Consider the following 26955-nt stretch of genomic DNA (forward strand, 5'->3'; position numbering starts at 1 on the left):
TGATTGGCTGCAGTGCTATCGACATTATGTCATCATTGCAAACATACTACTGGAGTAACGACAAAGAGTCTGTGTTAGAACCTGGGAGGGTAAGTAATATTTGTTGATTGTTATTTTATAGCTACTGCAGACTATCAACAAAAGTTTTCTGAACGTGAACATCCCCTTTGTGCATTTGGACGTAACTGTGCGTCCTACACTAGGGTGACTATGTGGAGGGGGCCTGCCAGCCAAATCCCCACCGGCTATATTAACTAGCTGGCATTATCTAGATCAGCTGCTGCTAGAGATCAGTAGATGCTGCCGTCAGTCTCTGACCACGGCATTTAAATTACATCATCGCTGGTGCCTTCACGCACAGTATCCCATTGGCCCCCCTATGATGCGATCGTGGGGTCTGATGAGTTGCTATGACAGCAGGTACTGAAACAGCTGACATTCGCAGATACGACCGCTTACTCGATCGAAAATCCCAAACAGAGCAGAGGCTTCACTGGTTAAAGCACAGGCACCTGATGAAGGCCATATTAGCCGAAATGTGTTGTATTAGCATTTCTTCACTTTAAAGGGAACCTGTCACTCCCCCCCCCCAGGCATTTTTAACTAAAAGAGCCACCTTGTGCAGCACTAATGCTGCATTCTGTCAAGGTGGCTCTTTTATTTGGGGTCCCTTCCAACGCTGCAATGTTTGTTTCTTTAATTAGCCCGCCATGTCTGTAGTCTATCCACGGGCATGTCTTTTCCCCCCGGACACAAACGCCTCCCAGCCATCCCTCAGCCCCTCCGTGCGCCACCTATTCTGTCTTCATTAACGTCCAAGGCGCCTGCGCTGTAAGGCTGGTTTCACACTTGCGTTTTGACCTGCAGCGTTTTTAAAAAAAAACGCATGTGGGGAAAAAACGCATGTAAACGCGGCAAAACACCGCGTTTTTTAGACGCATGCGTTTTTGCATGCAGAAAAAAACGCGGCGTTTTGCCGCGTTTACATGCGTTCTTTCCTGCGTTTGCGTTTTTTAAACGCATGCTGAGATGTGTGTGACAGCTGCCAATCATCAAAATCAACTAGAAAACCCACTATAAACAGAAATAGCTAGGGTTAGGGTTATGGATAGGGTTAGGGTTAGGATCCCTAGGGTTAGGGGGTAGCTTTTTATTAGAAGAATGTCCTGGTCACCAGGTTACTGATAAGCCACCCCCCACCATCAAGGTGATAAAGGGATCCAAACTCTAACCCTAACAAGCCAACCCCCACCATCAAGGTGATAAAGGGATCCAAACCCTACCCCTAACCCTGACAAGCCACCCCCCACCATCAAGGTGATAAAGGGATACAAACCCTAACCCTGACAAGCCACCCCCCACCATCAAGGTGATAAAGGGATCCAAACCCTAACCCTAACCCTGACAAGCCACCCCCCACCATCATGGTGATAAAGGGATACAAACCCTAACCCTGACAAGCCACCCCCCACCATCAAGGTGATAAAGGGATCCTAACCCTACCCCTAACCCTGACAAGCCACCCCCCACCATCAAGGTGATAAAGGGATCCAAACCCTAACCCTGACAAGCCACCCCCACCATCAAGGTGATAAAGGGATCCTAACCCTGACAAGCCACCCCCCCACCATCAAGGTGATAAAGGGATCCAAACCCTACCCCTAACCCTGACAAGCCACCCCCCACCATCAAGGTGATAAAGGGATCCAAACCCTAACCCTGACAAGCCACCCTCCACCATCAAGGTGATAAAGGGATCCAAACTCTACCCCTAACCCTGACAAGCCACCCCCCACCATCAAGGTGATAAAGGGATACAAACCCTACCCCTAACCCTGACAAGCCACCCCCCACCATCAAGGTGATAAAGGGATACAAACCCTAACCCTAGGGATCCATAGGAATTGGCTATTATGTTGACCTGGTGACCAGGACATTCTTCTAATAAAAAGCTTTGTTCAATGTGGACACCCCAAGATATACGGTATTGCTATAGAGTACTAAAAATATAAACTCGTAGAGTATTGACTGTCATATAGGGTTAGGGGTAGGGTTAGGGTTAGGGTTTGGATCCCTTTATCACCTTGATGGTGGGGGTGGCTTGTCAGGGTTAGGGGTAGGGTTAGGGTTTTCTTGTTTTTTCTTTTGTTTAGGGTTAGGGTTAGGGTTTTCTTGTTTTTTCTTGTGTTTTCTTGTGTTTTTCTATAAAAACGCATGCCTTTTTAACGCAAGCAAACGCATGTGCTTAAAAATGCATGCGTTTACATAGACAGCAATACATTTTTTTGCCGCGAATAAACGCATGCGTTTTTTTGCGACAAAAAAGCCGCTAGAAATTACTACAGGTTGCATTTTTGCAACTAAACGCACGCGTCAAAAAACGCATGTGTTGCCGAAAACGCGTCAAAACGCATGCTAAAAAACGCATGCGTTTTTATTGTTAAGTATAGAAAAAAAACTGAATGCGTTTTTTAGCGCTAAAACGCAGCGGACAAAAACGCAAGTGTGAAACCAGCCTAAGCTCCCAAACTGCGCATGCCAGAAAAAGGCACTTACAGTGCAGGCGCCGGAGGTGTTTGTGTACGGGGGAAAAAGACTTGCCCCCCGGACAGACTACAGGTATGGCGGGCTAATTAAAAAACAAATATTGTAGCGTTGGAAGGGACCCCAAATAAAACAGCCACCTCGACAAAATGCAGCATCAGTGCTGCACAAGGAGGCTCTTTTAGTTAAAACCGCCGGGGGGGGGGGGGGGGGGTGACAGGTTCCCTTTAATATGGTTGGTAGCATTTGCTAGATCCCTCTTACTGCTCTACTAAAATATTTTCTATAAAATATATTTTTAATAAAGAAATTATATGTCATTCAAGTCGGTATCCTATTAATCCATCTTGGAATTTCCTTCTTCTAACGGAAGCGCCGTCCAGGATCTCATCCAGTCTTGGTTAAAACACAGGCAAGGACTAATTCAAGCATCCATTGTTTTAGTACAAAAAAACGATCCTAGTTTCATCAGTGATTTTGGACTGAGTTTTGTCCTGTTTTTTTTCGGGTGATTAACACACAAAAAAGCTTCTCTGTCTTCTGTCTAGCATTTCATGAAAAACAGACAGCACTCTGATGGTATCTGAGTGCCACCCAATTTTATCTCCTACTTAGAGTATGTTTCAGTATTAGGGAGCGCTCTTGACGCAGCACATGTCCGCCCTGTCCAAAGCGCTGCCGGCTTTTGTACGTGCAGGGATCCCACATGTGTTCATTGAACCGTGCGGAATCACCACATCCTTTAATTTGGACTGTGATATTTATCTTGAGAAGACAGAGCGTCTCGGCAAGATAAATTGACATGTTGCGGTCTAGAAAGATGCACCGCATGTTAGATCACACAAAATAGTTAATAATTAACATTTCCCACATGTCTACATCAGCACAATTTTGGAAACATAATTTTCTTTTGTTAGGAAGTTATACAGTAAGTGTTAAGAGTTGACCAGCGATTTCTTTTAAGCGACTTTGAGGAGTTAATATGACTGAAAATACCCTTCAATTGCTCAAAATCACATTTGAAAAGTTTATTAACCCTTTAGGTACTTCACAGGAATTTTTGGAATGTAGAACGAAAACATGAACATTTCACTTTTTGTCACACACATTTTACATTTGACCCCAATTTTTTTTTATTTTCGTAAGGGTAACAGAAAAAAATGGACACCAAAATTTGTTGTGCAATTTATCCTAAGCATTCTGATACCTCATATGTGGGGGGAAACCACTGTTTGGGCACATGGCAAGGCTCGGAAGGGAAGGAGCGCCATTGACTTTTTGAATGTAAAATGTCCTGGATTAAAGTCGCGTTTGGAGAGCATCTGATGTCCCTAAACAGTGGAAACTGCCCACAAGTGACATCATTTTGGAAACTAGACCCCTCAAGGAACTTATCTAGATGTGTGGTGAGCACCTTGAACCCCAAGATGCTTCACAGACATTGAGCCTTAAAAAAAACCAAAAAACATTTTCCCCACAAAAATGTTTTTTATCCCCAAATTTAGCATTTTCACAAGGTTATCAGGAGAAATTGCACCATACAATTTGTTGTGCAATTTCTCCTGAGTGCACAGATACCCCATATGTGGGGGAAAACTACTTTTGAGGTACAGTGCAAAGCTCAGAAGTTAAGAAGCACCATATTGGAGTTCATATTTTGCTGGAATAGTTTTAGGGTGCCATCTCACATTGGCAGAGCCCCTGAGGTGCCAGAACAGCAGAACCCCCCATAAGTGACCCAATTTTACAAACTACACTTCTCGATGAATTCATCTAGGGGTGCAGTGATCATGTTGACACCACATGTGCCTCACAGAAATTTATACTATTGGGCAATGAAGAAAGAATAATTACATTTTTACAGCTAAAATGTTGTTTTAGCCCCAATTTTTTAATTTCTCCTGAATGTGCCAATACGCTACATGTAATCTGGAACTACTTTTGAGGCACTGTGCTAAACCCAGAAGGGAAGGAGCACCGTAATTTAGTGCAGATTTTACTGGTATTGTTTACTGGTGCCATGGGAGAGCCCCTGAGGTGTTAGAACAGTGGGACCCCCACCACAAGTGACCCCATTTTACAAACTACACCTGTCAATGAATTAATCTAGTGGTGCAGTGATAATATTGACACTACAGGTGGGTTACAGAATTTCATGCCATTGTGCAGTGAAGAACAAATAATAACATTTTTTATCGCAAAAAATGTATTTTAACCCCAGACTTTACATTTGCACAAAGGAAAATGGGTAAAAATGGCACCAAAATGTGTCACTCATTTTCTGCAGAATGTAGAAATGCCCCAGATGTGGCTGTACAGTACTGCTTAGCCATACTGCGAGACTCGGGAGGGACAGAGCAGATTTATTTGCCTTTGGGAATTTATCTACAGGTGTAGTGAAGATTTTGACTCCATGTGTGTTTTCCAGAAACAAGCAGCAGTGGATGTTGCTGAGTGAAAATTACAAAGCTGAATTTGTTTTGGGGGTGAGGAGCCATTTCGCTTTTCCAGAGCCTTTGTGCTACCAGTAACGTGGAAGCCCCTATATTTCCAGTAACAGATGACGGACCTGAGTGGCGGCTTGCTATTTTTGTGGATTGATTTGAAGCCTTTATTGGGAACATTTTACATAACGTTTGGGATCACATTTATTAATCTCCAAGTGACGTGACTCAGATGAAACCCCCGAAAGATCCATTCACTATAATGAGGCAGCAGAGTAACTCTGGACTCCGTCTGGCCTCTGTTCAGCGGTGTGTGTCCTTCTTTCCAGAAGTGCATAAAACTCGGGTACCGCGCTTTTGTTTACGGCTAAAACGACTGACACCGCCAGATCACGTGTCGGACGGCATCCACAGTGCATCCATCTGCCTCGTTTCCGCCTGAATTACTTATTTCCGAGATTTACACGGAAACCCCAGTGTAAGCGCTCATTACAGAGCGCAGGATAAATGTGTGCCAAGCCTTACTGCGATATTTAGAAGGCAGAATGAAAAAAATCAACAGCAGATGCAGAACTTGTTTTATTTATTTTTTTACACCGTTCCTCGTGCTGTATATCGTAAGTGATTAGGCGATTTTATTCCTCAGGTCGGTGTGACTACAGTGATACCAGATTTATATAGTTTTTTTATGTTGGACTGCGGTCACACACTAAAAGATGCTTTTTTTTTTTGTTGCAAAAACTAACTTTTGTATCGCCATATTTTGAGATCTATAATTGTCATATTTTGGCCAATATTGTGGGACAATTTACTGTTTTTACTTGTTCCATTTTCGGTCACATAACATTTTTTTGACCACTTTCTATTATGATTTTTGGGTGGCAGGAATTGTTTTTTTTTAATTTATTTATTTATTTTTTAATGCCGTTCCTCATGTAGTAAAATTGATAAGGTGGCTTTATTTTTCGGATTGGTATGATTGCAGTGATATCACTTTTATTTATTTTTTTACGCTTTGGCACTTTTGCACAATAAAACTATTTTATAGAAAAAATAATTTTATTTTGCATTGCTTTATTCTGAGAGCTGTAACTTTTATTTTTACGCTGATTGAGCTGTATGGCGGCTTGTTTTTTTGCGGGACAAAGTGAAGTTTTCAGAGATACTATTTTTTATTTTTTTTATATTCGTCTTTTTGATTGCATTTTTATTCCACTTTCAGTTCGGTGGTCTGATTAAAAGGCATGGTTTTGCCTCATTTTTTTTTTACGGTGTTCACTGAAGGGGTTAACCAGTGGTCAGTTTTGTAAGTTAAGTCGGATTGTTCCGGACGAAACAATACCAGATGTGTACTTTTTTTTTCACAAAAAGGTTTATTTATGGGTACAATACATATTATTAAGTAGATAAATATATATATACTAGATGGTGGCCCGATTCTAACGCATCAGGTATTCTAGAATATGTATGTCCACGTAGTATATTGCCCAGCCACGTAGTATATTGCCCAGCCACGTAGTATATTGCCCAGCCACGTAGTATATTGCCCAGCCACGTAGTATATTGCCCAGCGACGTAGTATATTGCCCAGCGACGTAGTATATTGCCCAGCGACGTAGTATATTGCCCAGCCACGTAGTATATTGCCCAGCCACGTAGTATATTGCCCAGCCACGTAGTATATTGCCCAGCCACGTAGTATATTGCCCAGCGACGTAGTATATTGCCCAGCCACGTAGTATATTGCCCAGCCACGTAGTATATTGCCCAGCCACGTAGTATATTGCCCAGCGACGTAGTATATTGCCCAGCGACGTAGTATATTGCCCAGCGACGTAGTATACAGCACAGAGCCACGTAGTATATTGCCCAGCCACGTAGTATATTGCCCAGCCACGTAGTATATTGCCCAGCCACGTAGTATATTGCCCAGCCACGTAGTATACAGCACAGAGCCACGTAGTATATTGCCCAGTGACGTAGTATACAGCACAGAGCCACGTAGCTTATTGCCCAGCCACGTATGTCACAGGTTAAAAAAATAAACATATACTCACCTTCCGCAGGCGCGTTGTAGTTCTGTCGCCTGTGTGGGGTGCAGGCGGCTGCTTCTGGTCCCAGGGTGTGTTGACGTCGCGGTCACGTGACCGTGATGTCATGGCAGGTCCTTTTCGCGCAGGACCTGTGATGACGTCGCGGTCACATGACCGTGTCGCGGTCACATGACCGTGTCGCGGTCACATGACCGTGACGTCACGGCAGGTCCTGCTCGCGCAGGCGCGCAGGACTTGTGATGACGTCGCGGTCACATGACCGTGACGTCATGGCAGGTCCTTCTCCCAGACCATCCTTGCCACCGGAACGTGCCGCTTGCATGGACCGGCCGGAGCATTGCAAGGAGAAGGAAAGGCGGCGAAAGGTGAGTATCTAATGATTTTTTATTTTTTTTATTATTTTTAACATTAGATGTTTTTACTATTGACGCTGCATAGGCTGTGTCAATAGTAAAATCTTGGTCATACAGGGTTCATAGCGGCGGTAACGGAGTGCGTTACCCGCGGCATAACGCGGTCCATTACCACCGGCATTAACCCTGTGTGAGCGGTGACCGGAGGGTTGTATGCGGGCGCCGGGCACTGAGTGCGGGGAGTAAGGAGCGGCCTTTTTCTTCCAGATTGTGCGCGTCGCTGATTGGTCGTGGGCGTTTTGCCACGACCAATCAGTGATTTGGATTTCCATGACAGACAGAGGCTGCGACCAATGAATATCCGTGACAGACAGAAGGACAGACAGACGGAAGTGACCCTTAGGCTAGGGTCACATTGCGTTATGTGACCGCGTTTAACGGACTACGTTACACCGCGGCATAACGCGGTGTTAACGTAGTCCGTTAACGCCGCCATAGCCTGTAATGGTGAGCGCATCGCTAGCGCACGCCCACATTGGGCGGGCGCTAGCGATGTCGCGTCATTTGAGTGACGGACCTCGGACGCTGCTTGCAGCGTCCGCGGCGCGCCCGAGGTCCGTTCCTCGCTAGTGCAGATCGGGGATCTGCGCTAGCGGGGACGCCGAACGCGGACCCTAGAGAAGCATTGCGTTAGCGCAATTCGCTAGCGCTATGCGCTTAACGGATTGCCCTAACGCAATGTGAACCTAGCCTTAGACAATTATATAGTAGACTAGATGGTGGCCCGATTCTAACGCATCGGGTATTCTAGAATATGTATGTATGTATGTATATAGCAGCCACATAGTATATAGCACAGGCCACGTAGTATATAGGAGCCATGTAGTATACAGCAGACAAATAGTACATGGCCTGTGCTATATACTATGTGGCTGCTATATACATACTGTGGTGCAGTGACCAATGTTACAGCCAGGGGGCGCTGTGTGTGCACTTCAAGATGCACGTGGAGGCAGTGTTGTGAATGGCCGATATGTGTCGCAGAGGGAGTCTGCGTGGTAAGTCTGATGTAACGTGGTTGTTCTGGGACCTGTAGTCCCTCAAGAGTTTGTGTAGTGTTGTATAATAGTCAAGGGAGACTTACTAGGCTAGTTGTGTGAGATGGGCGGGACAAACTAGCCACACATCTACACTCCCATCCAAGGGAGTGGTTAAGGGTACATAATGTGACCACGGTGTGGGTCACATGGTTCCTGTGTTTGGATCTGAATGGTCCAAGTGCAAGGCCCTGGAAGCCTGTGTTGGAATTCCTGAATAGCACATAGTTGGGCTTTGGCACTGAGTGGCCTATGTGCTGTAGGTCATGGAAGCACCTAGAGACCGTAGACCTGGATGGTCTGTGTTGAGGACCTGGGACTGACGTGAAGTCAGCGTGAGGAGTGGAACTCCTGAAAGGTAACCCCTGACAAGGGGATTATAATATACGGCAGAGAAGCCTATCTGCTACATGAACTGACTGATGTCCTATAATGTTTCGTGGCTGTAATGAAACGGACTGTAACCTATCTGGTTTATGCGGAGTTTAAATAAACCATGTGGGCTGAATTGTGTGAGGTACCGTGCCTGAGTGCTTGAATCCTATGCCAAGTGAGTGTCCCCCAAGACACATAGTGGGTGAAACACTACAATATATACATATTCTAGAATACCCGATGCGTTAATACAGGCCACGCAGTATATAACACAGCCCAAACACTATATAACACAGCCGACGCAGTATATAGCAGCCATGCAGTATATAACACAGGCGACGCAGTATATAACACAGGCCACGCAGTATATAACACAGGGCACGTAGTATTTAGCACAGCCCACGCAGTATATAACACAGCCCACGCAGTATATATCATTGCCCATGTAGTATATCACACAGCCCTCGCAGTATATCACACAGCCCACGCAGTATATCACACTGCCCATGTAGTATATAGCACAGCCCCCGCAGTATATCACACAGCCCCTGCAGTATATCACACAGCCCATGTAGTATATAGCACAGCCCCCGCAGTATATCACACAGCCCCCGCAGTATATCACACAGCCCACGCAGTATATCACACTGCCCATGTAGTATATAGCACAGCCCCCGCAGTATAACACAGCCCCCGCAGTGCGCAGTATATCACACAGACCCCGCAGTATATCACAGCCCCCGCAGTATATCACAGCCCCCGCAGTATATCACACAGCCCCCGCAGTATATCACACAGCCCCCGCAGTATATCACACAGCACCCGCAGTATATCACACAGCCCCCGCAGTATATCACACAGCCCCCGCAGTATATCACACAGCCCCCGCAGTATATCACACAGCCCCCGCAGTATATCACACAGCCCCCGCGGTATATCACACAGCCCCCGCAGTATTATCACACAGCCCCCGCGGTATATCACACAGCCCCCGCAGTATTATCACACAGCCCCCGCAGTATATTGCACCGCCCCCGCGGTATATCGCACCGCCCCCGCAGTATATCGCACCGCCCCCGCAGTATATCGCACAGCCCCCGCAGTATATCGCACAGCCCCCGCAGTATATCGCACAGCCCCCGCAGTATATCGCACAGCCCCCGCAGTATATCGCACAGCCCCCGCAGTATATCGCACAGCCCCCGCAGTATATCGCACAGCCCCCGCAGTATATCACACAGCCCCCGCAGTATATCACACAGCCCCCGCAGTATATCACACAGCCCCCGCGGTATATCACACAGCCCCCGCAGTATTATCACACAGCCCCCGCGGTATATCACACAGCCCCCGCAGTATTATCACACAGCCCCCGCAGTATATTGCACCGCCCCCGCGGTATATCGCACCGCCCCCGCAGTATATCGCACCGCCCCCGCAGTATATCGCACAGCCCCCGCAGTATATCGCACAGCCCCCGCAGTATATCGCACAGCCCCCGCAGTATATCGCACAGCCCCCGCAGTATATCGCACAGCCCCCGCAGTATATCGCACAGCCCCCGCAGTATATCACACAGCCCCCGCAGTATTTAGCAGTGTGGCCACCATATCCCTGTTATAAAAAATAATTAAAATAAAAAATAGTTATATACTCACCACCTGGGATCCAGCGAAGCTCCGGCGATACGCGCGCGGCTGCCGCCATTTTCCGTTCCCAGGATGCATTGCGAAATTACCCAGATGACTTAGCGGTCTCACGAGACCGCTAAGTCTTCTGGGTAATTTCGCAATGCATCTCTGGGAACAGAAGCTGGCGGCAGGCGCGAGCGCATCGTCGGACTACGGAGGGTGAGAATAGCAGGTTTTTTGTTTTTTTATTATTTTTAACATTAGATCTTTTTACTATTGATGCCGCATAGGCAGCATCAATAGTAAAAAGTTGAGGACACACAGGGTTAATAGCAGCGGTAACGGAGTGCGTTACCCGCGGCATAACGCGGTCCGTTACCGCTGGCATTAACCCTGTGTGAGCGGTGACTGGACGGGAGTATGCGGGCGCCGGGCACTGACTGCGGGGAGTAAGGAGCGGCCATTATTCCCCCGGACTGTGCCCATCGCTGATTGGTCGTGGCTGTTTTGCCGCGACCAATCAGCGACTTGGATTTCCATGACAGATAGAGGCCGCGACCAATGAATATCCGTGACAGACAGACAGAAAGACGGAAGTGACCCTTAGACAATTATATAGTAGATATATTTTTTTTTAATAACTTTTTTTTTTGCTTAGTACTTTATTAACTGTCGGTGTTGCAGCTTGTTAGACCAAGCTCTGCGCTGTCGTTATAATGACGTCTGGTCACCATGGCAACGATCGGCCCCTCGTGATATTGTCGCGGGAGTGCAGATCAGAGAGGAGAGGGAGCCCCCTCCTTCTCACTACCTTCTAAATGCTGCGATCGACTACGATCATAGCATTTAGGGGATTAAAATGCCAGGGGCGGTATGGGCCCCGCCAGGACATGGGGGGGGGGGTGTCCTTCCCAACCTGGACGTATGGATACATCTAAGGTCGTGAAGGGGTTAAACACGGACATGTGAATGAGGCTTCAGACATTTATGTTCATCTGCAAGAAAAATGGAACAAGTTTTATCAGTGATTTTCATCAGAGTTTGGTCTTATTTGTGTCAGTTTTTATCATTTGTCAAAATTGTGGCACACTCAGATGATATCCGATTACTGTGCAATTTTTTATCATAACAATACCACTATTTATTATTGTATACTTGCATTGACAATTTTGATCTTACAATTTGAGTCCTCAGTGGTTGATGCCTTTTAGTGACTAACTGAAAAGATGGTAACAAATGGCAAGCTTTCCAGACTACTCAGGTCTCTTCAGGCTCTGTATAAGGCCGGGGTCACACTTGTGAGTGCAATGCGAGAAACTCGCGCAAGTCTCTCACATCAATACCCGGCACTGCCGCCGGCACTCGGGACCGGAGCGTGCGGCTGCATGTATTTCTATGCAGCTGAACACTCCGCTCCGAACCGCCGCCGGCAGTGCCGGGTATTGATGCTAGAGACTCATGCGAGTTTCTCGCATTGCACTCACAAGTGTGACCCCTGCCTGAAGTCACATACTTATACACAACAGGACATACAGTTCTGTGAAAAAGTATTTGCCTCCTTCCTGATTTCCAATTCTTTTGCATGTTTTTCACACTTAAATGTTTCAGATCAAACAAATCATAGAATCATAGAATGTTAGAGTTGGAAGGGACCTCTGGGGTCATCGTGTCCAGCCCCCTGCTCAATGCAGCGCATGATTCACTAAACCATCTCAGGCTAAGTTCACATTTGCGTATATGTGCGTAGCTTATCATCTGCTTAAGCAAACGCATGCAAATGCATGTTTACGCAGCGTTTTGTATCCGCATCAGCTTGTGCATGAGGGCAAAAAAAGTTGCGTGTGCATGCGTTTGTATGCGTTTTTTGCCTGCGTTTGTGTTTTTTATGCGCATGCATTCGATATTTCCAGGAGGGCATGTCTCAATGGGCGTGTCTCAATCATTTTCTGGACATGCACAGTCCGAAGTACGCAAGCGCATCGAACGCATGCGTACGCAAGGACATTTGTACGCATGCGTTCCCATAGACAGTAATGCTTTTTTTTTACGCACTCATCTGCATGCGCATATTTGACAGATTTTTGACGCCTCCAAAAATGCAACATGTTGCATTCACCGCACCCCACAGCACACCTCGAAACGACACATGCGTACGCATCAGCAAGCGAAAGCATGCAAACGCATGTCCATGCGTACATCATGTTAAAGCTTGGTACGCATGCGGATGAAACGCAGGGCGCACAGATGCAGATTTTAAATCCGCCTCAGACAGATGTCTGTCCAGCCATAGTTTGAAGTCTTCCATTGAAGGAGAACTCGCCACTTCTAGTGGCAGCCTGTTCCATTCATTGATCACCCTCACTGCCAAACCGTTTTTTTAAATATCTAATCTGTGTCTCCTCCCATTTAGTTTCATCCCATTGCTTCTCATGTTTCCATGTGCAAATGTGAATAAAGATGATCCATCTATAGTGTGACAGCCCTTGAGATATTTGTAGACCGCTATTAACTCTCCTCTTAGTCTTCTCTTTTAGACTGTGTGCACACGTTGCGGATTGGGCTGCAGAATTCTCCGCACAAAATCCGCATCTCCTGGCAGAAAACGCAGGAGCGGATTTGCCGCCGATTTTATGCAGATTTTGTGCGGTTTTGATGCGGAATTGATGCTGATTTTGTGCATATTTTCTGCATTTTTTTTACCCCTGCGGATTTCTATTATGGAAAGGGTCAGAAACGCTGCAGTTCCGCACAAAAGAAGTAGCATGCTACTTCTTCTGTTCCGCAGCGGTTTTCATGCTACTTCTTTTGTTCCGCAGCGGTTTTCATGCGGAATTTTCCGCACCATTAGCACAGCTTTTTTTTTTTTCTATTGATTTACATTGTACTGTAAATCACTGTGCGGAACTGCAGTGTTTCTGCGCGGAAAAATCCGCTGCGGATCCGCACTAATTCCGCATCGTGTGCACACAGCCTAACAAGCTACACATTCCCAAATCCTCTAACCGGACATTGTTTGCAGACTGGTCAGTTTGTTCAGGTCTTTTATAAATTGTCGTGCCCAGAACTGGACACAGTATTCCAGACGAGGCCTGACCAAAGAAGAGTAGAGGTTGATAATTGCTTCACGTGATGTAAACCCAGTGCTTTTCTTAATACATCGTAGAACTGTATTTGCCTTTTTTGCTGCTGCATCACACTGTTGACTCATGTTTAGTCTGTGATCTATTAGTATACCACGTCTTTTTCATATGTACTGTTGCACAGCCCTATTCATCCCATTCTGTATATGCTTTTTTCATTTTTCTTGCCCAAATGTAGGACTTTGCATTTCTCCCTGTTAAAGACGATTCTGTTGGTGCCCACAGTTCCAGTTTTCGATCTTTTTGAAACCCCTGTCTTATCTAGCATTAGCTTTTGTGTCATGAGTAAATTTAATCAGTTTACCCTCAATTCCTTCATACAGGCCCAGGACAGAGCCCTGTGGTACTCATTTGAGACATACTTCCAACTGGATATGCAGCCATGTATGACCAGTCTTTGGGTCCAATCACTAAGACAGTTATGAATCCACCTAACAGTTGCCTTGTCCATTCCATAGTTGGTCATTTTTCAATAAGGATGGTATGAGATACTTTGTCAAATGTTTTGCTGAAGTCAAGATATGCAATATCTACGGCTTTTCCCTGATCCACCCAGTCAGATATTCGGTCATAGAAGGAAATTAAGTTCGTCTGACATGACTTATTTGTTGGAAACCCTGCTGGCTGTGGTTAATCACTTCATTCTCACCCAGATACTTGCATATGTTGTTAATAATTTGTTCAAAGATCTTTCCTGGTATAGAAGTAAGGCTCACTGGCCAATAGTTTTCTGGATCCACATTCTTTCCCTTTTTAAAGATAGGTACAACATTCACTCTTCTCCAGCCTTCTGGGATTTCTGTTCTCCAAGAATTTTCAAAGATTATGCAGATTGTTTCAATAATTTTCTCTATCTCCTTCAGTACCCAAGGATGTAATGCATCTGGACCTGAAGACTTGACTTCATTTATTTTACTTAACCGCTTCACCCCGAAGCCTATTTTCACCTTCCTGACCAGGCCAATTTTTACAATTCTGACCACTGTCACTTTATAAAGTCGTAACTCTGGAACGCTTCAACCGATCCCAGTGATTTTGAGGCTGTTTTCTCATGACATATTGTACTTTATGATAGTGGTAACATTTCTTTGATATGACTTGCGTTTATTTGTGAAAAAAAAAACAGAAATTTGGTTCAAATTTTGCAATTTTCAAACTTTTAATTTTTATCACCTTAAATCAGAGAGTCATATCACACAAAGTAGTTAATAAATAACATTTCCCACATATCTACTTTACATCAGCACAATTTTAGAAACATAATTTTTTTTTGTTAGGAAGTTATAAGGGTTAAAAGTTGACCAGCGATTTCTCATTTTTACAACAAAATTTGAAAAAACATTTTTTTATGGACAACCCCCCACTTTGAAGTGACCTATATGACAGAAAATACCCCAAAGTGACACCATTCTAAAAACTGCACCCCTCAAGGTACTCAAAACCACATTCAAGAAGTTCATTAACCCTTCAGGTGCTTCACAGGAACTTTTGGAATGTGGAAGAAAAAAATAAATATTTACTTTTCTTTCACAAAAATGTTCCTTTAGACCTATTTTTTATTTTTTTTTACTTTCGCAGGGGTAACAGGAGAAAATGGACCATACATTTTGTTGTGCAATTTCTCCTAAGCATGCTGATGCCCCATATGTGGGGGAAATCCACTGTTTAGGCATACGGCAGGGCTTGGAAGGGAAGGAGAGCCATTTCACTTTTTGAATGTAAAATTTGCTGGCATAATTAGCGGATGCCACGTCATGTTTGGAGAGCCCCTGATGTACCTAAACAGTGAAAACCTCCAAGAAGTGACACCTTTTTGGAAACTAGACCCATTAGGGAACTTATCTTGGTGTGTGTTGAGCACCTTGAACCCACAGGTGCTTCACAGAAATTTATAACGTTAAACCCCCGCACTTACGGTACATGGTTTACTGTTCTGTGGACTTCGGGAAAATGGGTGGCGCATGCTCAGATGGAGATCTCGGCACCAAGATCTCGGAAGATGATATCTCGGCACTGAGTAAACCACGTAGCTTAAGTGCGGGGGCTCTGGGCTTCTACAAAATGTCGGCAGAGCCCCCCGCACCACTGAACACCCGCAAATTTACTTTAGACCAAAACGTTTATGTTCACAAGGTAACAGGAGAAAATAGACCCTACCCTACAAAAACAATAAGTCTGCAGTCACTCTGTGTGATCTGGGGCTAGAGTATTTCCCTTCGTTCCCGGGACGGACAGCGGCAAATTCCCACAGCGCACAATGCATGTGCTGGGGAGATTCATAAATCTGCAATCACACAAAATGACTGCAGACTTAGCGGTTTTGACAGGGCAACCCCTTTAACCCCTTTGCAACGACTAATATGCCTTTAACGGCAGCAGTTAAGGGGCCTTATTCCTCAGCTCCGCTTTTTAGTAGCTCTGAGAAATAAGTGTATAGCGCTCCCCAGAGAACATGATTTGGGTCGATTTTTACCGTCCCCAGTCACGTGATCGCCGTTATTCACCAAATAACGGCGATCACAAAAAAAGTCTGATTTTTCCATTCAATTTTTTCTCCTCTGATATGGTTTAGCATATCAGAGTAGAGAGAAATGGGGTCCCCTTAGCCCCCCTCCTGGTACCTCCGCCATCCCAGGACCCTCCAGCTCTGTCCACGGCCCTCCGCGTCATCTTCCTGGAAGAAAAGGGCGGGCGCATGCGAAATGCACTCGCCAAGATCTTCCAATCCGTACACAGCAACAATAGATTTTTCCTATTGGTTCCTTTTGATCGCTGTTAATAGACCGTATCGCAGTGATCAAAATAAAAAAAAATTGTAAATCAAACCCCTCTTTGCTACTGCCTTAGTTAGATAAAAATAATAAAAAATTTTTTCCATTCTTTGCAGTTAGTGTTAGGGTTGGTGCTAGGGTTGTGTTGGGGTTAGGGTTGTGTTGGGTTGCGGTTTTGTTGGGGTTGTGGTTTTCTTGGGGTTGCGGTTTTGTTGGCGTTACAGTTGGGGCTTATGGTGGTGTTATGGTTAGGGTTGGGGTTAGGGTTGTGATTAGGGTTAGGGGTGTGTTGGGGTTTGGGCTGTGTTAAGGTTGGAGTTAGAATTGGGGGTTCTCCACTGTTTAGGTACATCGGGGGTCTCCAGACGTGACATGGTGCCCGCCATTGATTCCACCCAATCTTGTGTTCAAAAAGACAAACGGTGCTCCCTCCCTTTCTTGACTGAGATTGGCATTGTCGTGGCCGCAAGAATGGACCGACAGCTGTATGGCACAGCTGGCACTGGTACTTGCACTATCAATATATTACATCTATTGGTGGGAAGTGCATTGTTTTCATGACAGTAGTGTACGTCCGGGGGCGGAAAGTGCTTAAAATGATACAAAACACAAATCTTAGCTGCTTTTGAACCCCATATGCAAACTGGTATATTTACTGTATGTAAAAATGTGTTTATGTTCTATTCTTTGTTTTTTAGTGAATTTCCACGTATGAAAGATTAAAACAGAAGTTGAAACATGAGTTTGACATCATGGTTTTTAGTGAGCAGTGGTGGCACGCGACATAGACTCCCAAGGGAAATGATTTTTGTTGGGAGAGATGACTGTGAGCTTATGTTACAGGTAAGTTACTGCTTTACTATTTTGCTGCCTATAATAATCCAGTGTTTTCTCCAATGCGCTTGTCCAGTAATGGGGAAATATGTTGTAAAATATAATTCTAAATTCTTTCCCTCTGTGGTCTGTTCTGGCCTTTTGTGACCGCAAAAAAATCATATACTAATTGTAAAACAAACAAACAAAAAAAACCTACAGATTGCAAAGGGTTACTTTTTTAACTGTATGTGAATCCCGGGCTCCCCCTGATTAGCCCATTTATTTACTAATCAAATAATAAAACCAGTTTTATTTTCAAAACAAAAAAGTTTATATTTCTGTTTTTTGTATATTGTAAATAACAAACCCAAGAAACCCCAAATACTACCTGTAAAAAGCCATATCTGTAACAATATAACGGTGAAACAAATTTACTTAAGATGGATATAAAAAGTCTACATACCCTGTACAAATGCCAGGTTTTTGGCAAGTAAAAAAAAAATACCAAGAAAAATAATTTAATTTTTCCCCCACTTTTTAAAGGGGTACTCTCAAGTTGCCTCTTGAACCGCTCAGAGCAATGCAATCTCCTTATCTCTGGTGAGTAGGACTGTTGTATTGCCGTATTTTACGGACTATAAGTTGCACCGGACCATAAGATGCACCTAGGTTTTAGAGGAGGAAATTCGGAAAAAAATTAAAGCAAAAAATGTGGTCAATTCTGTACTTAATATCCCCTATCATGGTATACATGGCCCCCCATCCCTACCCTGGTATGCATGGCTCCCTCATCCCCATCCTGGTATGCATGCCTCCTCATCCCTAGACTGGTATGCATGCCCCCTTATCCCTATCCTGGTAGGAATGGTCCCCCTCATCCCTATCCTAGTATGATTGGCCCCATCCTTAGTCTGGTATGATTGGCCCCAAACCCCGCTCCTGGTATGCATGGCCCCATCCTTATGATTAGCTCCCACCCCCATCCTGGTATGCATGGCCCCATCAGAGAACATTAAAAAAACAAACCGTTACACTTACCTTCCCTGCGCTCCCTCGCAGAGTCCTATTCCAATTCCAGCAACTGCTTTATGTTTGTAAGCAGCGCATGGCAAGGGGACATCATGCGCTGCTCGGAAGCTGAAGGGCAGCTGCCGGAATACTCACTGCTCTGCACGCCGGGACTATGTGCGCGCAAAGCATTGAGTATTCATTGCTCTCTAGCGAGCACAGTGTGAGCCGGAGCCTTCCTGCAGCTGCCGGCGGTCACGTGTGCCGATACTTAAGAGAAATTAATATTCATGAAATGGGGTGATGAACTCCGGTGAACTCTCACGGCGGCTCAGTGATACACTGTGGGAGTGATTACCTTCTGTCAGTGTATCGCTGGCTGTCTTTGAGAGCAGTCACATCACTGATGTGCTTGCTCTCAAAGTGATCAGGATCATCGTGGGACATTATGGATTATCTTTTCTGTGGACAAGTGAGGAATATTGTAGTTTATTTTTGTTGCAGGAGACAATGGCTTTGGTGGATTAGGCGTTCGGTGACTATGGTTTAATTAAGATTACTAAAGCAGTTTGTCATTATTTCAAATAAAGGACTTTATTCTTTGTGTGTGTGTTTTTATACACGATCACTATGAGGTTAGTAATGGATAGGTGTCTTATTGATGCCTCTCCATTACTAACCTGTGGGCTTGATGTCATCTGACATTACAAAGGTGACATCAACCCCACAAATATGAACCCCACTTGCCACCGCTCCAGGGCAAGTGGGAAGAGCGAGGCTAAGCTGGTGACAATGTGTGCATAGGTTTCTGTGTGTTTGCATTTATGTATCGGCTTAGTATTGAGGGAGTCGGGCTGTGTGTCAGTGTGGGTGTGTCAATGTGAGCGCGTGAGTGTGTAAGTGTGTGTGGGCGTGTCAGTGTGAGCGCTTGCGTCTGAGCATGTGAGCGTGTCAGTGTATGTGTGATTGTGAGCGTTTGTGAGAGTGTGAGTGCGTGTGAGTGATCATGTGAGTGTCAGTGTGAGCGTGAGCGCTTGCGTCTGAGCATGTGAGCGTGTCAGTGTGTGTGTGATAGTGAGCGTGGGCGTGTCAGCGTGAGCGCTTGCGTCTGAGCATGTGAGCGTGTCTGTGTGTGTGATTCTGAGCGTGAGAGTGAGCATAAGAGTGTGAGCGAGTGCGAGTGATCATGTGAGTGTTAGCGTGAGCATGTCAGGGTGAGTGAATGAGAGTGAGTGTGGGTGAGCGTGAGTGTGTGTGTGTGTGAGTATGAGTGTATGAGCGTGTGTGTAAGTGTGTGCGTGTGAGAATGTGCGCGCTAGAGTGTGAGCGTGAGAGTTTGGGCGTGTGAGAGCGTGAGCATGTGAGTGTGAGCGTGCGTGTGAGTGTACGAGTTTGGGCGTGTGAGTGTGTGAGCATGTGAGTGAGAGCGTGAGCATGTGTGAGTGTGAGCGTATGTGTACGTAAGTGTATGAGTGAGTGTGTGAACGTGGGTGTGTGAGCTTGGGTGTGTAAGCTGGAGAGTGTGAGCGTGAGTATGAGTGAGCATGTGTGAGCGTGAGTTTGAGTGTGAGCATGTGAGTGTGAGCATGTGTGTGTGAGCGCCAAAGTATGAGCATGTTGTGTGTGAGTGAAAGTGTGAGTGTGAGGGCGTGTGCGTAAGCGTGAGTGAGCGTGTGAGGGTGAGCATGTGAGTGGGCATGAGAGTGAGCGTGTGTGTGTGTGTGAGCATGGGCGTGTGAGCGAGTGCTTAAGTGAGTGAGTGAGTGTGAGCGTGTGACCGTGTGAGTGAGCATGTGCGTAAGCGGATGTGAGCGTGTGAGTGTGAGCGTATGTGTGAGCGCGTGTGAGTAAGCGTGTGAGCATGTGAGTGTGTAAGCATGTGAGTGTGTGAGCGTGAGTGTGTGTGTGAGTGTAAGCGTTGAGCATGTGAGTGTGTGAACCTCAGTGAGTGTGAAGAATCCTTGCTGCCTGCCATCCTCGGTGACCGTCTACTTGTCAGTATAAGGCTATGTGCACACGTTGCGGATTTGCCTCTGGAATTTTCTGTGCGGATTCTGTATCTCTTGGCAGAAAACGCAGGTCAGAATCTGCGCGTTTTTTATGCTGATTTTATGCGTTTTTGTGCAGATTTCATGCGTTTTTACCGCTGCGGATTTCTATAATGGAATGGGTACAAAACGCTGCAGACCTGCACAAAGAAATGACATGCTCCTTCTTTTAATCTGCTGCGTTTTCCGTGTGGAATTTTCCGCACCATCAGCACAGAATTTCCATTGATTTACGTTGTACTGTAAATCACCTGCGGATCTGCAGCGTTTCTGCGCAGGAAATCTGCAACGTGTGTACATACCCTAACTTTGCTGTCACTAACAAAATGGCTCCGCACTGTGATCCTAAATGTCATCCTCTCTTATCCCTTAGCAAACCCCCAGAAGGGTAGGAGAGGAGACATCACACCTGTGAGCTGTTGTACACTAGGTTTTTGTCAAATTTCAGTAGCTGCTCCCCCTAATGTTTAAAAGTGGAAATACCAAAATTTTAAAATTATTTTTCATATTTTACTAAATTGTAAACAAATGATATTTTTTTAACAAAATTTAATTCTTTATATTTTTTCAATTACTGAATTTTTTCCCATTAAAATGATGCCGGCAGCAATGCCTGCATAGTAGCTTCTATCACCTTCCAATAGATGCTACTGCGCAGGCGCCGCCGGTGCCATTTTGCTAGAGAAAAAAAAAAATTAGACTCCATCAAGATGGCGCCTGTGCAGTAGCATCTATCGGAACGCAAGAGATCCTTCTGCGCAGGCGACTAAGATCTTTGTTTGGTTTTTTTTTGCCAACAAAACAAAATGCCTAAATACTGTATAATGAATAGACGCATATCATACATCGTATCAGGCTATAGCGCCTGCATGATAAATGTTATTTATTGTTATAGTTGTTGTACCTCAATCCGCAACGTGTGCACATAGCCTAAGGGTAATTTCACACAGGGCGTTTTTTTCTGCAGCAAAACCTGATCATTTTGGCAGGAAAGAAGCTGCGCCAAAAACGCAGGTTTAGGTGCGTTTTGGTGCGTTTTTTTCATGCTTTTTTTTTCTCTTTGCGCATGCCAATAAAGTTGAGTGCACACAGAGAAAAAAAACAACTTCCTGTAGATAGAATGAATAGATAGAATGAATAGATAATTGATAGAACAGATCGATTGATAGAACAGATCGATACATTACCTGCGGTTTCCTCTTCTCTGGCATTTTCCCACGGTCCACAGGTTACGTCAGGTCAGGCTGTGAGGGAGCGCCGGCTCGGTGACGTCACCGCTGGTGACTGAGCCTGCGCCCGCTCCGTCTCATTCATTCCCCAGTAGCTTACAGCCGGGAGCGGTCACATTAGCAGCTCTCCTGGTTATAAGCTTTATCTCCCCCAGATACCACGTGGGACACTCGTTATATTGGACTGCGGCGGATCAGGGAGTATACTTTTGCTTTTTTATTTTATTTTTATTACAGAAGATCGATGGCTTCGCTTTGGAATGGCAGAATAATAAAAATATGGTCAGAACTGTGTGGTGTTTTATTTCATTAAAATACTTTTTTCTGCATGTGTGTGTTTTTATTTAACCCTTTAATTACTATAGGATTAGTAATGGATAGGTGTCTTATTGATGCCTCTCCATTACTAAGCCTGCTTAATGTCAGCTTACAAAAGGAAGGTGACATTAACCCCTTATTACCCCGCTTTCCACCGTTACAGGGCAAGTGGGAAGAGCCGGGCAAAGCGCCAGAATTGGCGCATCTAATAGATGCGCCTTTATTGGGCATCTGCGGGCTGCTATTTTTAGGCTGGGGCGGCCTATATCAATGGCCCCTTACCAGCCTGAGAATACCAGCCCCCAGCTGTGAGCTTTAGCAAGGCTGGTTGTCAAAAATGGGGGGCACCCCACACCGTTTTTTTAAATTATTTATTTTAATAATTAAAAATAAAAAACGTGAGGACCCCTCTATTCTATTAGCCTTGCTGACAGCTGGGGGTTGCAGCCCCCAGCTGTGAGTTTTGTCTGGCTGGTTATCAAAATTAGGGGGGAACCCATGCCATTTTTAAAAAAAATTATTTATTTATAGCTCAGGAGCGACAGATGAATACTCCCATCCGCCGCTCCTGCTCTCCCTGTAATTACTGGCTGTAGGTGTCAGATGATGGGATCAGTAGTCTCATCAGCTGACACCAGTGATCGGAGGTGAAGTTTACACCTCCGATCACAGCTGAGCGCTCCCCGCTGTCTTCTGACAGCGTGGGAACTGCGGCTCTCTGACCGGCGGGGATGATTTCCCTGCCGATCAGAAGCGGTGTTTGCCGCGCTGGCATGCATATGATAGCGTGTCAAACACTAATGTCGGACCCCCCATTCAAGTAAATGGGGGGTCCGCTGCTCGATGACAGGCTGTATGAACGCATCATGCAGCCTGCCATCTAGATGTAGGGGAGCAGAGTGTTATGTCACATCCGGCTGTCCATGACTTTTCTGCAGCAGATACGCTGTAAAAAAGTCAACCTGCGTATTTGCAGCGTTTTTTCACCATCCATTCAAGTCATTGGGTGAGAAATGCTGAAAGAAGTGACATGCTCTTTGTAAAAAAAAAAAAAACCCTGCAAAGCACAAAATACTGATCACACAAAACCCGGATGTGTGTGCATGAGATTTCTGAAATCTCATAGGCTTTGCTGGTACTGTAAAAAGCAGCTGAAAATAAGCATAAAAAGCGCAGCAAAAATGCCCAGTGTGAATTTACCCTAACAGTGTCTGTAGTTTACTGAGCACTATCCTGCTGACAGGTTCCCTTTAAATGTTGTGCTCTTGCCTCAGTAATTCTTTCGTAATCTTGCCTGAAGAAGGCGTCTCTGTGCTCTGAAGGCTTGCAAATATATATTTTTGGTTAGCCAATGAAAGTATTACTCCTAGAATACGTTTGACAGTTTTGGGCATTAAAGTATTTCCATTGATGTTTCTGGCTAACACAGTACCACAAAATAATTTTTCATTCTACACATCAATATGACGACCCAATGTTAGCAAATTCTGTGTTGTAGCTGTGGGTTCAAAATACTCACTATAACCCTGGATAAAATCCTTGAGGAGTGTATAGTCCGCCAAATGGGATCAGTTGTCATGTGGTTTCTGCTGTTTAGGCACATTAGGGGCTCTGCTAATGTATCATAGCATCCGCAGTCTATTTCAGCCAAATTTGTTTTCCAAAACTTAAATGGTGCTCCTTCCCTTCCGAGTCCTGCCGTTTGACCAGACAGAGACCACATGTGGGATATCGACCAGCTCAAAATTAACTGGGTAACAAATTGTGGGGGCCACTTTCTCATGCTATACTTTGCAAAAATGAAAAATTTGGGGCTAAAGTAACATTTTAGAAGAACATTCCACTTTGCATTAATTCTCCTGTGCATAATTTGCTGTGTAGCACCTGAATGTTTAACACATTTTCTGACAGCAATTTTGAAGTATTTGAGGAGTGCTGTTTTCAAAATGGTATCACTTTGGGGAAGTTTCCAATATAGGGGCCTGAATAGGTCTATAAAGAAACTGGTTTTGTAAATTTCTCAAAACAATGAGAAATTGCTGCTAAACTTTTAACTCTTCTAGCATTGTAACAAATTAAAATGTTTGAATAATGATACAGATGCAAAGTAGACATATGGGTAATATTATTTATTAATTATTTTGTACAACATGACTAACTGGTTGAACTTCTAAAAATTGAGTGTTGAAAATTCCTAGTTTTTCCCAAAATTCTGATATTTTCACAAACACAAAACATTTCGACCTAAATTTACTACTAACATAAAGTACAATGTGTCACGAGAAAATCTCAGAATCACTGTAATATGTTGAAGTGTTCCATAGTTACCACATAAGGTGACACTGGTCAGATTTAAAAAATGTAGCTTGGTCATTAAGGTTAAAACTGTCTCTGTCATTAATGGGTTAAATGATCTGCAGGAACTTCTGCCAAGTACTGGTTGCATACTGCATGTGACAACAACTTCCAATATTCTTTGTATATCTGGCTTGTGGGGTAAGGTGGCAAGTCTGAAACTTTTCTTACAAAGAAAACAAATACACCCCAGCTATATTTTGCCAAAACTTACATCAAGTCTACCAAAAGCACGTGGCCAAATGTGTTAAGGTCTGATAAAACTAAGGTTGAACTTTTTTCCATAATTCTAAAAGGTATGGTTGGCAGTTGGCACAAAGCCAACACTTGAACAACACTAAAAGAACACCATACCCACAGTGAAGCATGAGGGAGGCAGCATTATGCTTTGTGGTTATTTTTCAGTAGCTGGAACTGGGGCTTTAGTCAAGGTGGAGATAGTCATGAACAGTTCCACATATCGTTCAATTTTGCAACAAAACCTTCAGGTCTTCTAAAAGGTTGAAGAGGAATTTCAGAACAACCATGACCCTAAGCATACCTCCAAATAAACAAAAAAAAATTACTTCACAAGAAGGGGATCAAAGTTTTGGAATGGCCCAGACCTGAATCTAATTCAAAATCTGTGCATGACCTAAAGAGGGCTCTGTATACAGGAGATAACATCTCAGTTTTACAGATTTGGAGCGCTACTGCAAGGAACAGGGGGAGATTGCCAATTTTAGATGTGCCATGCTGATAGACTCCTAGCCAAAAGATTGAATGCTGTCATAAATTCAAAGGGTACTTCAGCAACGTATTCGTTTAAGGGTGTGCATATGTATGCAACCACATTTTTTTTTCTTTTTCCATCTAAAAAGATTTGTCTATGTTTAAATGGAATTGTACAGATTATGGTAAACTTAAAGGTGAAACATTTCTGAAATAATTCTTATGTTTTTACATAACAAAAACAAGCATAGCATTTTAACAGGGATGTGTAGACTTTTTATACCCACTGTATATCGATTTAGACCGTCTCTATAAGTCAAAGCCGAGGGATGCCATTGAGCATCGACTCTCCTACTGGAGAATTCTGGCCATCCATGTTAAAAATGGATGAGCTCCTGCAGCAACACCCAGGGTCAGCACCGTGCAGGGGTCTTTAACCCTAGATGCTGTGATTGCAAGCAGCCAATGATTGTCACTTATAATGTTTTCTGTGTCTGTCTGCATGGTATCGTGGCCTGTTAAGCCTTGCAATAAGCGGGTCTAATAGGTGTCCTGTAAGTGTAACCGAAATGTAACAGATGTAATGCATTGAAATAAATCAGTATTGCACTGCAATCCATCATGTCTGTAATCAGACAATTCAGTGCTAAAATCTCATGGTAGAACTAAGTAAAGAAGTAAAAAAAAAGTAAAATAAAAAAATACTTCAAAATAATGTACAGAAAGATAACATGAAATTGTTTTGCCATTTAAAAAGGCATTTGTTATATAAATAAAAATAAAGTAAGGTACTTATTTGGTATTGCCATGTCTGGAATGATCTTATTTACAGTGGGGAAAATAAGTATTTCATACACCGTCGATTTTGCAAGGTGTTCACATCTACAAAGAGTGGAGAGGTCTGTAATTTTTATCGTAGGTACACTTCAACTGTGAGAGACAGAATCTTAAAAAAAAAAATCCAAAAAATCACATTGTATGATTTTTACATAATTAATTAGCATTTTATTGCATGAAATAAGTATTTGATGCAATAGATAAACAGATCTTAATGTTTGGTACAGAAACTTTTGTTTGCAATTACAGAGGTCAGACATTTCCTATAGTTCTTGACCAAGTTTGCACACACTGTAGCAGGGATTTGGACCACTTCTCCATACAGATCTTCTCCAGCTCTTTCAGGTTTTGGTGATGTTGCTGGGCAACATTAAGCGCTGGCTCACTCCAAATATTTTCTATTGGGCTCTGGTCTGGAGACTGGTTAAGTCACGCCAGGACCTTGAAATTCTTATTACAGAGCCACTCCTTACTTGCTCTGGCTGTCATTATCATGTGGGAAGACATGACCCATCTTTATAGCTCTTACTGAGGGAAGGAGGTTGTTGGCCATAATATTGCGATACAAGACCCTATGTATCCTCCCTTCAATACTGTACAGTCGTCCTGTCTCCTTTGCAGAAAAGCACCCCCAATGTATGATGTTTCTCCCACCATGCTTCACAGTTGGGACGGTGTTCTTGGGGTTGTACTACTCCTTCTTCTCCTTCCTCCAAACACGGAGAGTAAAGTTGAAACCAAAAAGTTCTATTTTGTGCCCATCTGCCCACATGACCGTCTCCCGTGCCTCCTCTGGATCATCCAGATGGTCATTGGCAAACTTCAAATGGACCTGGACATGTGCTGGCGTGAGCAGGGTAACGTTGTATGCCCTGCAGGCTTCTAATCCATAGTGGCGTAGTGTGTTACTAACAGTAATGTTTGAGACACTGGTTCCAGCTCTCTTCAGGTCATTGACTAGGTCCTCTCGCATAGTTCTGGGCTAATTCCTGACCTTTCTCAAAATCATCCTTACCCCACGAGGTGAGATCTTGCATGGTGCCCCAGACCGAGGAAGATTCATAGTCATCTTGTGTTTCTTCCATTTTGTAATAATTGCGCCAATAGTTGTTGCCTTCTCACCAAGCTGCTTGCCTATTGTCCTGTCGCCTATCCCTTGTGCTGGTCTACAATTTTTCCTCTGGTGTCCTTAGCTCTTTAGTCTTAGCCAGAGAGGAGAGGTTG

The 26955-nt window shown here is 44.3% G+C and overlaps 1 protein-coding gene across 6 annotated transcripts in view; it reads left to right on the forward strand.

Moving 5' to 3' along the window:
- CEP170 (centrosomal protein 170) overlaps window positions 1-26955 on the forward strand; it is a 208777-nt gene that overhangs the window by 22254 nt on the left and 159568 nt on the right. For all 6 annotated transcript variants that reach the window (XM_077289094.1, XM_077289089.1, XM_077289093.1 and 3 more), the window contains exon 2: window positions 17108-17252. In XM_077289094.1, coding sequence (XP_077145209.1) covers window positions 17148-17252 — 105 coding nt within the window. In that variant the 5' untranslated portion in view covers window positions 17108-17147. The remainder of the gene's footprint in view (window positions 1-17107; window positions 17253-26955) is intronic.

This window comes from Ranitomeya variabilis, chromosome 2 (genome assembly GCF_051348905.1).
Source record: "Ranitomeya variabilis isolate aRanVar5 chromosome 2, aRanVar5.hap1, whole genome shotgun sequence".
In the NCBI taxonomy this organism is placed as follows: domain Eukaryota; kingdom Metazoa; phylum Chordata; class Amphibia; order Anura; family Dendrobatidae; genus Ranitomeya; species Ranitomeya variabilis.